Raw genomic sequence first — 14,598 nt, 5'->3', positions numbered from 1 at the left:
AAGTCATGTAATAATTATTATAAACGACAAAGACTAAATTTCATTAATGTTTTTTTCTCTCTCTTAAATGTATAAAACAACATTTCATTAAGTTATATGTAATAAGTAAAAACTTTTGAAAACATGTTTACAATAAGTCCAAATGTACAGCAAATGTTAACTGTACTTTAAATATTACAATAATGAAAGAATGCGCTTTCTTAATATGTAAAGTGCAAAAGAATACGTTGATTTGGTGATTTCTAGCTGAACTGTCTACAGAATAAAAAGCACAATTGAGAAATGATTTCAAATGTATATTATTTTAATTAATGAATACTAAAAATAACAATACATAAAATGTATTTAAAGCAGATGTACAGAAAATTACAAAGGTTGTAACCTGAAAGGTTAGGATATAAAATCTTTGAACATGATACACTGAGAAGATTAAAAGGGGGCAAAAGAATCGAATCAGATGCTTGTATCATAATATTGTAACATTACTGGAAATCTACTGGATCGGTACATGTGCACAGTTTGAAGTGGTTTAGTTGACACATCAGTGATGTCAGTGCCTCAGTAAATCACACAGGAGAATTTATTGGGGAAAATATAACAATCTAACAAAATATATATCTACTTTCAACATGGTCCATACGGGATTGAAAACAAAAAGGACAAACAGCCACACACAGATGCATGCAGACACACAAACACACATGGGAACACAGAGAAAACAACTTCTCCCGCTATATAATTCCACACCAAATATCGCCATAGGAAAAAAGACTGGCCTTGACTCCTGTAGATATCATCAATAAAATCATATTATAAATTTGTTTACAGGCTGTAGTTCAATTTTTTTAACCATTCCATATAAACAATCCATAAACATATTCCATATACACATCTTTGAGAATAAATGCAACGGATCCGAGCACCACTTGAGTTTGGTCAAGAAAGTTGCCTTATTTTGAAAATCTGAACCACTGATTTATCATGATTCCCCCATTCCAACAGATTTATTTATTAATTATTATACTGTATAAAACAAGGACCTGCAATTCTCTATCCATTGAACCCTTAATAGTAAAGTGCTCTTGGCAAAGTTTGCCTTTACATGCTGATGTGTGTCCAGTCCTCCTAATTTAAATATATAAACCATAAAAACAGGCATACTGATAACCGATCAGCAGCTAGACGTGAGTTAACTGATGCCAAGAGCAGCACAACCATGCTTTGTAAAAACGAATGGTCCGTCAAATCAACTTCAAGCACAAAATAGCTTATAAATAGCAAATTTGTGCGTGCTTTGATTAACTAGTGCAAATCTGAATAAACCGTGTCAGAAGTGTGGCGTTTTCCACAGACAACCAAACAGCGCTCTCTGCAGGTCAGGCCCTCTTTGCTCTGAATTAACCAATCAAGATTTCATTAATGTTTTAATGTTAATTTCGTCGGACAAGAGGATTTTCAATCTAAATGTCATCTAGTGGCTGTAAAGTTTGCTTGAAAAGCAACTCCTGACACCACTCTAAAATACTGGCCCCTTATATTTATAAAACGGTGAGGAAAAAAAACAATCTCCACCAATCAGGGAAGACGAGGAGGTTATGTACAACTAGACCACACTCAAAACACGCAGAAAAAACATGTACATTAAAACAAAGCGAATTCTTGTGAGCTACAAAAGGTTAGAGCAAAAAGAGAGGGAGGTCTTCAGCTCCTGAGCTGCAAAAATTCGCTCATTTGCCATTTTTAAACACCGTTTCCTGCAACGATCTGGGTGGATCCTGAGGGACAGGTAAATGAGAGATTGGTAAATGCAGCAAAAGTTCTGCAGCATCACTTGGGCTCAGCTTGAAAGCATTTTGTGGCATTGCAGCTTTAAAAAAAAAAAATCTGAATATCAGGTCTCCCTGAGTTAGTAGCACTTCACTGTGTCAGTCTGCTTATGCATTCTTAGTCCTTTTTGTTTCAAGAAATCCACAAGAAAAGGAAATGGAGAAAAAGTAGCTTTGGAGGGGCAGCTGATAGCATCTCAACGGTCTGATGAAGAGGAAGATGCATCTTGTGTCTCCAAATACTTTCTGCTGCCGCGAAGGTGCAAAAAAAAAAAAAATCTTGCACCGTTCAGAGAGGTGAGATGGTTATTCTGTGTTTGAAAGTGTGTGTGTGTTTGGGTGGTAAAACCGAGGCTGTGTAAGGGAGAGGTTGAGTGGTCCTTGACTTTGTAATTGTAATTTGTAATTGCTTGACAAGGCAATCTCACAATTTAATAATCTAAATGGTAAAAACCACTGTGGAAGATCAAATTTGCAAGGCTATATTAGTCGTATTACCATAAATACGCACACATTTGCATATTTTAAGGATCCAATTTAAGATTTAGCTAGCTACATCAGTAGAAACGTTTTACAAATGAGCCGTTTTGTGTATACATGCATACTATATGAATGCACTGTCAAATGTGGAGCGTATCAGGAGAGCATAAGGATACACTGTGTGTGTGAAGGTCTTTGTCAGTAGTTCCTATTTGTAAACACTTCGATTCATTTAGTGTTGTTCCTGCTGGTGCTTGTTCTTGTGTGCGGGCAGTACATGGTGCTAAATTAACGCTGCTGTGTCCATGACGTTTCTGTTGGGATCCAGTGTGGCGAAGAACCGCACGTCCCTGTCCTTGTCCATCCTTAGCTCAGACAGAGCCTCTTCCAGCTCATCCGAGTAAGCGCTGCCTGGGTCCTTGAAGTATGCTGAATCAGAGCACAGACATAGGGGATTAGAAAGAGTGACTAATAGTGACATTGTGATTAAAGTTATGTTAAATGGTCACTAGCCTACACTAAAGTTAAAACAAAAGAACTACAAGAACTTCAGATAAAAGAAGAAACAATATGCTAAAAATATAATAAAAATACAAAAACTGAACTAAAAATAAAATAAATAAATAGAAGAAACAACGATAAAAACAAAACCATGCAAAAAAAAACAAAAAATGCAATAAATCAAAACACACACACAAAGAAAATAATAATTCTAAATAAATGACCTTTACTTTAAGTGCAACTACACTTGAAAACTTGCACTTTGGACATTCTAGAAAGCATTTCACTGGACAAAGATAAGTATACATCCTGTGCAGGAAACTACTTGTAAATATAGTCCATTAATTTAATTTAAGCCCTTGGAGGGCCTAATGACGGAGTGGATGCATGCATAACATCCTGTAATGCAGGCATCTTCTAACTTGTCTTTATAATGTGTTAGTGTGCCTTACGTTTTTCCAACACACTCTGCCGTAACGCCTTGGCCACCAGCACACGTACGTTGGGTACAGGATCTGATGAGAGGCTGAGCAGACTGGGTAGAAGGTGCTGTGCAAACTGGTCCATGGGCATACAGTCCTCCTCCACAATGGCCTATGTGAAAACGTAAGAAATGAATGAATCACTCTCACATATTGTTAGATATAACATGATGGATTTAACATCCAAGAGTCCACAGTGTCTGACTTTGGTTCTCTTTTGAAAATGCTGCATATTGCACAAAACAAAACAAATATAAGCAAACAAATGTTTGCTTCAACTTGACTGGTTAAAGTTATTTGAAAAACAGTTTGTTATTCTGATATCATCTATTTCAGAATTAGTAATCCCACAGTGCCTTGAAAAAGATGATGTAAATTTTACCTGGCAAATGAATGCAAATGCCTGACGTCCGACCCATTTGGGACAGTGGCAAAATCTCATAATGAGCTCATTAATGAAATTCAGACCTAGATCATGAGCTTCACAGGCATACAACTTCTGCAGGATCTCCACCACCTACACACATTCACAAGACAAAACTTGTCACTAAACGCAGGTCTGGATGGTAATAATAGGTGTAAACAGCCTATGAGCCAAGGTTAAAACTGTCCAGTGGAGTTACTAAAAGCAGAAAACAAACTAAAACAATACAGCTAGTGAAAGGTATTGTAATGTTGTTGCTATTTCTGGCAACAAGCTGAAGGCCACATGACTCACCAGTTTATAGGAGATCCATCGCACTTCTGACACTTTGTCAGAGCAAAGGTTAAGTGCGATCTGTCTGAGGTAGTCATACACATCGCTGTGGCTGTACAACTCAATGATCAGGATGAGCTGCCTGAAACACAGACACAGACAAATGCCACCAGAGTGAGATCACACTTCAGAGCTACAAAAGCTACATTGTCAATGAAGCACTTACTCAGCTAGCTCATAGCGGAATCTCCAATTTCGGCTGTTGTCCGTCACCATGAACTCCTGCAGCTGATACAGATACTCCCGACGCTTATCAGCATGAAGAAGCTACAAAAGACGACACAGAAAGATCTGTTAGAGCAAGTGTTGTTGAGGCCATTTTTAACTAAAACAAAATTAATACAAAAACAAAAAAATTGTAATTGAAATAGAAATGAAATATAAATATTAGATGAGAAATGTTGCATCGGCAGCTAACTGAAATAAATAAGGTTAAGATGAAAGAATTATTAAAAAAGAAAAATGAATAAAAATGACAAAGGCCCATTACAAAATTATTTAAAGCCGCGGTCCGTAATTTTTGCCTCTTTGTCAAAATCTCTGTTTGATAACCCCCAATTGCAGCGGTTTGTAGAATTATCTTCCTCGTGTGGGTTGTGCGCCGACACAGCTTCGGTGCAGATGAATTTAATGTTTTGAAAAGTATGTGTGTGGATATTTACTGTACTTCACAATCACAGATTCTAGCCTATGTCTTGGAATTTATGACCAAAATAAGCATTTTCACCGTATATTGACATCTGAACAAGCAAGTAACAAGTCTGCCACGTTTGTTCTGACCAACCGAGGAAAAAAGCATTACTATAAATTGGTGATTAAACTACATTGGTGATTAAATCTAACGATCGATTAGCTCATATCACATCAAACCATGTAAATTATTATTGTTATTCTTTAATCTCAAATTATTAATGTTAACAACATCAGCATTGCCTATAGTGTGTATTAGTGTGTAGATTAAAATTTCTGTACAGCCTAATCTCTAATTGTCATACCTCTCAAATTTCATATAATAAAATTATTTTAACCCAAAAACCAAATTATGCTCCCTTCAAACTGGTTGTCTTTAAAATACAAATCTTGTGTAATCCCAGGCTGATCTGTAATCAGAAACTGGAATATAATTTAATTTCCTTCACACATTTCATCTTTTCTGGATTACAATCCGCCATTAAAATAATACATTTATTTACACTAGCTGATGTGAGAAAAGGCTAGAAACGATCCGCCACCTGCAGGATCCTCACATGCGACAGCCTACTAGCAGTGACAGCTTCTTTATGTTTACAGAAGTGACGTAATGACGCAGCAGCATGCTTGAATATCCAGCAAAAACCAACCCGTACCACTCAAACGAGAAAACATTATTATAAGATAACCTGTGAATCAGGCTAAAGTACGGCAATTGGCTGGTTATGTATTTGCTCAAATATTTATTTAGTATCATTTTTAACCCCCCAAAAAAGTTACAGACTGCAGCTTTAAACTAAAATAAAATAAATAAATTATATATCTAAAATAAATAAATAAATAATAGTATATAAAAAAAATACTAAAATAACACTGTTTGGGACAGCCATGACTAAAAAAAACTATTAAACATTTATAAAAAAAAATCATATTTTCACCTTCAAGAAATCATACAGGTGTTTGAGGACTCCTATCCGCACCTCATCGAGATCTTTGAGGAAGCCGTTAAATATGGGCACCAGGTCAGCTGCAGTCAGCTGATCTCCCAGAATCACTGCCAACTCGTGGATAGAGAACGCCAGCGTCCGCCGCACCTTCCACTGTAACATTCAATAGCATTTCATTTAACAACTAGATAAACTTCACAAAATAAAGACAAACAATAACAAACTAGAATGATATGGTACAGAGAAAATATTGTTTCATTAACAACTATAAAGTAAAGTGTTACAGTACTGTACTTACATTTGACACAGAGTTTTGTTAGACCTTTCCAACAAATAAAATCAGCATATAGACTGAGAGGATTTTACCTGTACGTCTGTAGCAAGGGTCTCATATGTGTCTTTGAGGCAGTGCCAGTTCTGTCTGCCCAGAGTTAGGGCAACACCTGGCAAGCTGAATGCACAGTGTTTGGCGATCTCAGTGTCTACGGTCTGAGCTCGAGCGGGGTCTGTCATGGACAGATACTGATCCAGCAACTGCTGTGGAATTACATTCTGAGAAAGAATGATTGTTAGGAAACATCATAGATTTAATAAACTACTGTGAACAGTCTGAAATAGTATGTTATTTATAAAGGAGTTTCTTTGAACATTTAATGTGCTATTGTCATGAATAATTCATTAATGACTTCAAATAACACCTTAAGGATTGTTGTTTGTGCAACTACCTCAATATCAAGGCCAGTGGAAAGCTCGCAGATTTTTATGTTAAGACATGCAAAGATTTTTTTAATTCTGCTTTAGTCACTGTATATATCCAGAGCAGCACATTACCTGAAATTTAGACTTCTCCTCTTCACACATTTTAGCTGTGTCTGAATCTTTGTCCTCCTCCACATTTTCTATTAGGACTGACTCCTGTGTGCACACACATAACTGCATATATAATGAACTTTCTACTGTAGAGTTACTTTGCCAGCACTTCCTTCTAATGACATTTGCATAAACAGATTTACATAAAAATGCAGATGGAGAATTGCAAAGGCATGTCAAATAATGGCAGCAGTTTAAAAAAAACATTTAAAGCAACATTATTCTCCCTGCATTATTGTTATAACTTCGTATTAACTGACATAGTATTACACAGAATATTTTTTCAACAATAATGTAGATTCTTCATTTGGGGGCTTTTCTTAGCAAATACTTCTATGGAATTAATCTGATTAAATATCTATTAATAATAACACTCAAAATACTAATCATCAAGATATTATATTAATACCAAGGAAATTTAAACTATAATCTTAACATAAAAAAGGGTTTTTTTTTTTCATTTGAATTATCAATAAATCGAATGTAGTAATTATTTTATTTATAATCTTTTAAATATTTTATAATATAAAATTGTATTATTATTAGGGCTGTGAAAAGATAAAAACTTTAAATTTAATTACATATACTGACAGTATAAAAACAAGCCAAACTTTTTAAACATTGTAAGCATTATTACATTAATTCACTTTTATAAAACATGTAAGAATAGTTAAATTGCTGAAATCACTTTTATAGTTTAGTAACTATAAATTTGTCCTCTCACCTCAGGGCTGTGTTCAGAGTCGTCTACCGGCACTGGTGAACTGGAGGGTAAATCTGAGGTCTCTGCGTCTGTCAGTGAGAGTTCACTCATGGCACTGAGCTCATCAGATGTCGGGGAGCCTGTGGAACCATTATTCTCTGACACAGACTCATCGGCATCTTCTGTCTCACTCTCTAGTTGGGCAGCTTTCAGCGCAGCGGACAACACCTTCACTTGAGCTGCGAGTGGAAAGCACACAGGGAAATAAATAACTATGTCCTTATGTGGAAAAGATCTAAAGAACATGGGCTCTTTATGCAATCACCTTGCACATCAGGATCATCCAGGTGAGGCTGAAGACAGTCCAAAACCTTCTGGATCTGAGAGCTGGTGGCTGGGCCTTGTGAATCTAAACTTGGCACGTCTTCTTTCCCCTCACCTTCCGTCTCCCTCATGGTCTCATCTCGTTTCTCTATCACCTCATCTCTTTTCTCTTCTTGTAAGAGTTCCAGCTCTTCAGTGATGTCAGGTAGTGAGGCTCTCCAGAAGTTGAATGAATTGAACATTGTGCACTCGTCCGTCTGCTGGTGGGACAGAGGGGCTGAGTGTTCAGGGTGGCCCAGTCTGATCCCATCTTCTTGGGTTTGGGTAGAGGAACTGCCTTCTGGAGGATGTGATGGTGGACCCGTCAGAACTGGAGTGGATTGTTGCTGCTCTGAATGGGACTGAATGAGACTGTGTGGAGAACCATCGATGGAGGCATTGCGGCTGTTACTGGAGTTGCTGGTGGTCATTTCTTGTCTGTGGCTACAAAGACATTTAAAAAATATATATATTCATTATAAAGTAGTAACTAACATTTGCAGTTTCCAAGAGTTCTTAATGTTTTTGATAGAAGTCCCTTACATTCACCAAGGCTGACTACAACAACTAGTCAATTATAAACATGTATTTTTGCCCTACGAACCCAGTCACAAGAATGTGCATTTACCTCCCTGAGCAGATCTTCTGTATCTCACGGAGAGTTCCATCCTCACAGAAATGCAATCCTGTGATCGAAGGGTTGGCAAATGTGGAGATGAAACGACCTAGAGACTGGAACGCAGCCTGGCGTACCTGAAAAAGAAAAGAATATAAGCAGATGTTCCATTCCCTTTAAAAATTATTTAATTTGAAATGTAAAGAGATTTCCTAAAACAGGTGGAAAAACAAAGTCAGATGTTGACTTACTAAGCATCAAATAATTACGTTCACTTTCAGAGAGGACAAATTACATGCTGAGTTATGGTACGTTAGAACACAGTGTCAGTGTGTGTGTTTCTTTGCTCTTACCCAGCGTGACTGATCACTAATGAGGTTGATGAACAAGGGGGACAGTTTAGTACGCCGCACCTCTGGAGAAGTGCAGTTTGAAACAACCATGAAGCACTCAGCACAGGCTTTCCGAATACCCCACAGACTGTCTGAGCACAGGTCGAAAAACTTGGGCATCTGAGGTGAGGACAAAGAGAGAGTGCTGGTTAACACATTTGCATGTCGTGTCAACCAAAATCTGCACAAAGACACAAACAGACTTTAAGGCTTTATAAGATGAAAGGGGTTTTCTGGGCCTAGCACTCAGATATAATTAAATGCATTCATTCTGGCTGTGACTGCAGTATTGTTCTAAATAAAAGCACAAGAGGAACGCTGCAAGTCTCACCAGAAGTTTCTCTGTGGCTTCCTGGCCAACAATAGAACAGAACTCGCCAAAGTTTGCAGCACAAACCTGACGGTGGGAAAAAAATAGAAGTGTATTAGAAGTTTTAGACATTTGCAATGAGGTCAAATTCAGTCTTCTGTTATGTTGTAAACAGAGGCCTGTTGCAACTCAAGCAACACTGCTTCTTGCCAACCCAGCACGAGTTGCAAAAGTAGATTAACATTCTTCACAACTTCTTCTACACAGTGTACGCCTGAGCTTTATTACTGCGGTTATTTGAATGACAAAACAGTTGCAAACATGTGCATGTACCAGAACACAACTTCACTGTGTCAAGGCTTCTCATTTTTGGAAGCCATTTCTGTCCACTGTGTTCTGTGGATTGTTACTTATTTGTCTCATGATACTGATATAATATAATAATACACAGACTTGACATTTCCATGCTTTAGTAATAAGGGAAATACGCTAATGTTCAAAAGTTTGGGTCAGCAAGTTAATATGATTTCTGAAGGATCAGCATATTGGAATGATTTCTGAAGAATCTTGTGACACTGAGAATGCTGAAAATGATGCTTCGCAATCACAGGAATAAATGTATTCAAATAGAAAACAGCTAAACACTGTAGTATTTCACAATATTATTGCTTTTACTGTAAGCAAGAGTCTCTCTCTCTTTTTTTTTTTGAAACATTAATACATTTTACCAACCACAAGCTTTTGAATAGTATTTTATATTTTAATGTCACTGTATTAGGAACAAATTAACAAATGTGACCCTGTACCGCTGGGGTATATTTGTAGCAATAGCCAACAATACATTATATCTGTCAAGATTATCTTTTTCTTTTTTTTTTTAAGTAAAGATCATGTTCCAAGAAGATATTTAGTAAATTTCCTACAATAAATATATCAAAACTTAACTTTTTAATTAGTACTATGCATTGTCATGGACTTTGCAAACTTTTTTTTGTACCCTCTAGATTTTCAAATAGCTGTATCTCGGACAAATTTAGTCCAGTCCTAACAAACAATACATCAATGGAAACTTATTTATTCAGATTTTGTATTAATCTCAATTTCAAATTGACCCTTTGGAAAATTAAAAAGTCACCAATTGTCACCTGCAAACAAATTCTTATGTAACTTCCCTTTTTGAGTCATTTCTGGTGATTATTTTTGTAAGTATAGCATATGACTTTCACAAACAGTACAGTTCATCACATCAAGTATGACCATGTTCCACAAAGACATGTTCCAAAAAACAGTTCTAAGCTCTTCCACAAATTCCGAAACAGAGAGTATCATTCATTACCTTGCGGACTTGAAATAGTTTGACGTCACTGCAGAGTTCACAAAAGCGCAGCAATAAAAGGTGTTCCACCGTGTCTTTAGTTAACATGGTCACCAGCTTGCACATGATCTGCAACAAAACATTACTCCCCATCAACACAGAGATAAAAACATGAACGTTCAACACAACCCACAAAACAATTAACACCGTAAGACAGTATCATCCACACAGATAAGCATTCCGTCATAGATGGAACGAAGTTATGACAGGAAGTATAACAAGTTGTTATCTTTTCAGTCCTATGAAAGCTCGTGGCTTACATATTTTTATGATGAGTTTTTTTCCACATCCAGCAATCAGCAGCGCATTCTCTTAAACACAAAGACTCACCGCGACTGCTTCGATCTTGTAATCATCGTCACTGCTGGGTTCAGTGAGCTCCAGAATCACAGGGCAGACCTTTCCCTCCATATCTGCCTTACTCATCAGACCCTGTTCAAGTAGCACTAGCAGAGCAGCCTGGCTCGTCTTTCGCACCTACAGGAAAAGCACAGACAAAACTGACTTGGTGGGTTGTCTGAACAGCTCAATTATTAGTTGGTGTAACCCTCAATTAGGCTTCAGGATCAATACAACACCTAATACTGATGATATATATGGACACCAAACATGAAAGCGACACATTTAACAAACCAATAGGCTAAACAACAAATACTACACAAAATGATCTTAAGCTGTGTCCAAATTCAGGGTCTACATCCTTCGGAGTACTCATTTGAAGGATGTTACGTCACAGCACCGCGACGAAGGCTGTCCAAATTCGTAGGATCCTTCAAACGCGCCCCACAAATGCGTCCTCCTTTTCCCCGAATTGGAAGGATGGGTGTGGGGGATCCTTTCGCGTCCTACCTATCCCATAATTCTTTTCGGCAGGACGAAGCGAGCGGTAGCGGAGTGGGGGAGGAGTATTATTTTCGATGTTTTTTTAAAAACTGGCTTTTCAAAAATATATATTTTCAGTGGTTTTCTAGTTAGGCATTTTGTTTTAGCGTTAAGCATTTTTTTTTTTGCATTTGTACGTGTATATGTAAAAAAAAAAAACGTTTACTTTCGTAAACTAGCTTCTTCCTTACTGCCTGTGTGAATATCCCCTTACACACAGCTTATTTGTTAGTGATTGAAGCTGTTTTTAACGCTTCTAAGGACGAAAGAGCAGACAGAAGTGTTTATAAAGCTCCGGGGAGAGAACGATGAGCTCTTCACCCGCGTCTTGCTTAGCGCTGTCACGGTTGCTAGGCGACATGATATGAGCAACGGGTAAGGGAGGGAACTGAAAGAAGGGTAGGCTGTACAAATTCACAAACACTGACTTCCGGTTTTTGCGGTCGTCGGAGGACCCCTCCTCCTTCAACCAGGTAGGAAGGATCCTAAGGAGGATGCAGACCCTGAATTTGGACACAGCTATAGTCTTCACTGAAAAAAGGAAGCCTAATGATCATGCAAAATAATAGGACCATTACTTAAGCAATCTGATAATTGTTGTGAAACTTACTGTAAATATTACAAAAAAGCTTTTTAGATGGCACCGTGAGTATTACAGAATAAACGATAAAATGGTTTGAATTTAGAATTGATATATATTGTTATTCATTTATTTGCTAGTGCTAGAAGGTTGACTTGTTTAACCCCTTTAAACTCATCCCTACAAAAATATCTGTCATCATTACCTATTCAGATAAACAATTCAAAGAAGAGGCAGTTTCTAAAAAGTATAACTCACCTGGTTATTAGGGTCTGTTAGATACCGGACCACAATGGGTACCAGATACCGTGAGAAGGCTTCGGGGAAATTGGGCCGATTTTCATGAAGGAACATGGCAATGTTTGGTATCTGTTCCATCAGCTCTGCTCGCACTGACGGTTCTGTAACATCACGTTACATTCACAATATTACGTACAGTTGAGTCATTCTGAACAAGTCAAATACAGTCAAAAGTCATACAAACCTCCATCCTCAGACATTCTGGCAACTGTTTCCATGACGCTGATAAAGTCATTTTCATTATCACTGAACTCCCGGAGCACATCCAGCAATCCACGAGCCACAATTTGCCTGAAAATAAACATCAAACGTATCAAGCACACCATAACAGTCCACATCACATGGGCCTTTACAATTTAGATGAACAAAACTATTTGAGAAAAAAAAGAGACCATTTTATCACACAATTTTCCAGATGAATGTTTATAATGCTTCCAGCCGATATATATCAGAAATCACCAAAGAAACGTTCAGTCTAAGCCAAGTTCTTCTACAATGACAAGTTTTGCTCCTTACTAAGTATTTCTGGTCCAACATCATATCAGGTTCGCTTTAAGCCATTAAACTTTTAAAATTATATATATAATGTTCCACCACTGTGCCATAAAAAAAAGTTATCCTCATATTTTCTGTATCAAATCTCACTTATATTCCAGTGATAGTTACAAGATGGACATATACAATTTTACACTACTCCTAAGAAAACACTGAGTATTGCATTTCAGAAGAAAAAAAAAACAGCCTGAAATCCATCTCACATAACATGTCTGATATTATATTTATATTACATGCCTTTTTATATTACAGACCACACGCTTTACATCTCACCTGTTGAAGACGTTTTCACTGAAAGCATATTTCTCCAGCCGACCCAGAGGGGTGAGATTATCCTGGCCTGCATCCAGGAATGCTGTTATCCGAATCCCATCACACTCTGAACCATAGTCATCGAATCCAACTGCAAGACAGATTCATACGGACATAATGACAGAGTATAAATGAATGTTGAGATTGCTAGTACAATATATTAATTTGTATTTGTATTATTTTTAAGGTAATCCTCTTACTAATATATATATATATATATATATATATATATATATATATATATATATATATATATATACACACACACACACACACACACGACTTTGACATGTTCTTGAGAGGTTTTATATGATTCACCCAGTCACAATGATGAAGACATATCGATATGTAAAGGTGTTGAAGATTTCTGTATACTTACAGTCATCTAAATCATCATGACCATCTTCAAAATACAAAGACAGACCTGAGGAAACATAAACCATAAACTGAAGATCAAAGACCTACAAGTGTCTAGTAGATAAACTGACAGGTTCAAGCCATGCTGCAGTGACACATGAAGCTCGGCTGTGACTCACAACTTAGTACTCTACCTTACTTAACACTATTTTTTGGTCTTTTCATTGCAAGAACGTTGAGTGCATGTTCTGTTAGGTAACAGTTAGACTGCTCACTAGGTTTTGACACAGAGCCTTGGTATGTATCGAAGTGTTAGCTTTTATCTCACGTATGTCAACTCAGGCTTGTCTACATCACATAACCTGCTTACTAGGCGAAGATGTCTGTCAAACACCTTTTCTATTGTATTGTGCAATAACATACAAACATCTCTTGAGTTATGATAATTTAGAAATACATTTTAAAAAGTGACCAGTTGATCAAATGTGTTATCTTGAATCGACCCCGGTCAGGCTGGCTAACAAAATGACAGTCCAGCTCTTGTCAGCTCAGTTATGTTCTCTTCATTATTTACTCAAATGTATTATATAATTTCCAACCTAAAGTATTTAATACAACATAAATAATCTTAGTTCTTTATCACAGTTTGTACTTTTTATAATATCCCAGTTGGTCCTGCTAGCTCCACAACTCGCAACTAGTGTTAATCCACTTAAAAATTCACCAGGCTCATGACCTTTTGTCTAAAATACATCAGAAAATTTGAAAAGGCATTACGCGTCATGAAAGTCTACAATGATAACGAAGCCGATTCTATTTAAAACGCCTCATAACGCTTTAAATAAATGTACTAAAGCACGTTACCTGCCATCTTGATTTACAGCGGGGCTGTCACTCCACTTCCTCAAAAGATTTCCTGCTCTTATTTCAATCCCGGCATCTATATGAATATCAAATACTTAAAAAACAAACATAAACTCATCGAAACAAAACACTTTTGCGCGCGGAAATATCGCAAATATTCGTTTCGTTCAACCGAACGCTCGATGAGAAAAAATAAGACAATGTCGATCACGTGACTAGTCTAGCGACGTTCGATTCGTGTATGAATTGTTTACGTAGAGTCGGATCTTTTTAGTGAATCAATAGAACCGGTTCAAAAAAATTGACTGAATGATTCTTTCATGAAAAGCCACGGTTTCATGAGCTGAATCAGGATTGTGACTTTTTAAAAATTAATTCCATTATTCTCTTTGGCAATTCTCTTATTACCATAGAGTTTATTAAAAATTAATAATAT

At 37.0% G+C, this 14,598-nt stretch overlaps 1 protein-coding gene across 2 annotated transcripts; it reads right to left on the bottom strand.

Moving 5' to 3' along the window:
* Positions 1-562: 562 nt before the first annotated feature.
* On the bottom strand, positions 563-14,391 carry LOC113105107 (serine/threonine-protein phosphatase 4 regulatory subunit 1-like). 2 transcript variants are annotated; one of them, XM_026266228.1, is made up of 20 exons: positions 14,163-14,391; positions 13,321-13,365; positions 12,903-13,032; positions 12,259-12,365; positions 12,033-12,175; positions 10,643-10,789; positions 10,274-10,381; positions 8,959-9,024; positions 8,589-8,747; positions 8,248-8,372; positions 7,582-8,063; positions 7,278-7,495; positions 6,515-6,598; positions 6,050-6,235; positions 5,675-5,836; positions 4,213-4,313; positions 4,008-4,128; positions 3,672-3,806; positions 3,260-3,401; positions 563-2,735 (listed from the first exon to the last, which is right to left on the bottom strand). In XM_026266228.1, exons 1-20 carry the CDS (start codon positions 14,167-14,169, stop codon positions 2,590-2,592), a joined length of 2,814 nt encoding a protein of 937 aa, XP_026122013.1. In that variant the 5' UTR covers positions 14,170-14,391; the 3' UTR covers positions 563-2,589. The 2 variants fall into 2 exon arrangements, with proteins under 2 accessions (XP_026122013.1, XP_026122014.1); XM_026266229.1 differs by having other exon boundaries at positions 5,717-5,836.
* Positions 14,392-14,598: the final 207 nt, after the last annotated feature.

The sequence above is a fragment of the Carassius auratus genome, chromosome 6, assembly GCF_003368295.1.
Source record: "Carassius auratus strain Wakin chromosome 6, ASM336829v1, whole genome shotgun sequence".
In the NCBI taxonomy this organism is placed as follows: Eukaryota; Metazoa; Chordata; class Actinopteri; order Cypriniformes; family Cyprinidae; genus Carassius; species Carassius auratus.
The sequence above is the reverse complement of the archived record's forward strand: the minus strand, read 5'-3'. Positions and strand labels throughout refer to the sequence as shown.

Coding starts and splice junctions, on each gene's coding strand:
- LOC113105107 (XM_026266228.1), bottom strand. Junction 12,366..12,902: donor AGTGAAAACGTCTTCAACAG/GTGAGATGTAAA, acceptor GTTTATTTTCAG/GCAAATTGTGGCTCGTGGAT. Junction 9,025..10,273: donor AACTATTTCAAGTCCGCAAG/GTAATGAATGAT, acceptor TCCCACCGTCAG/GTTTGTGCTGCAAACTTTGG.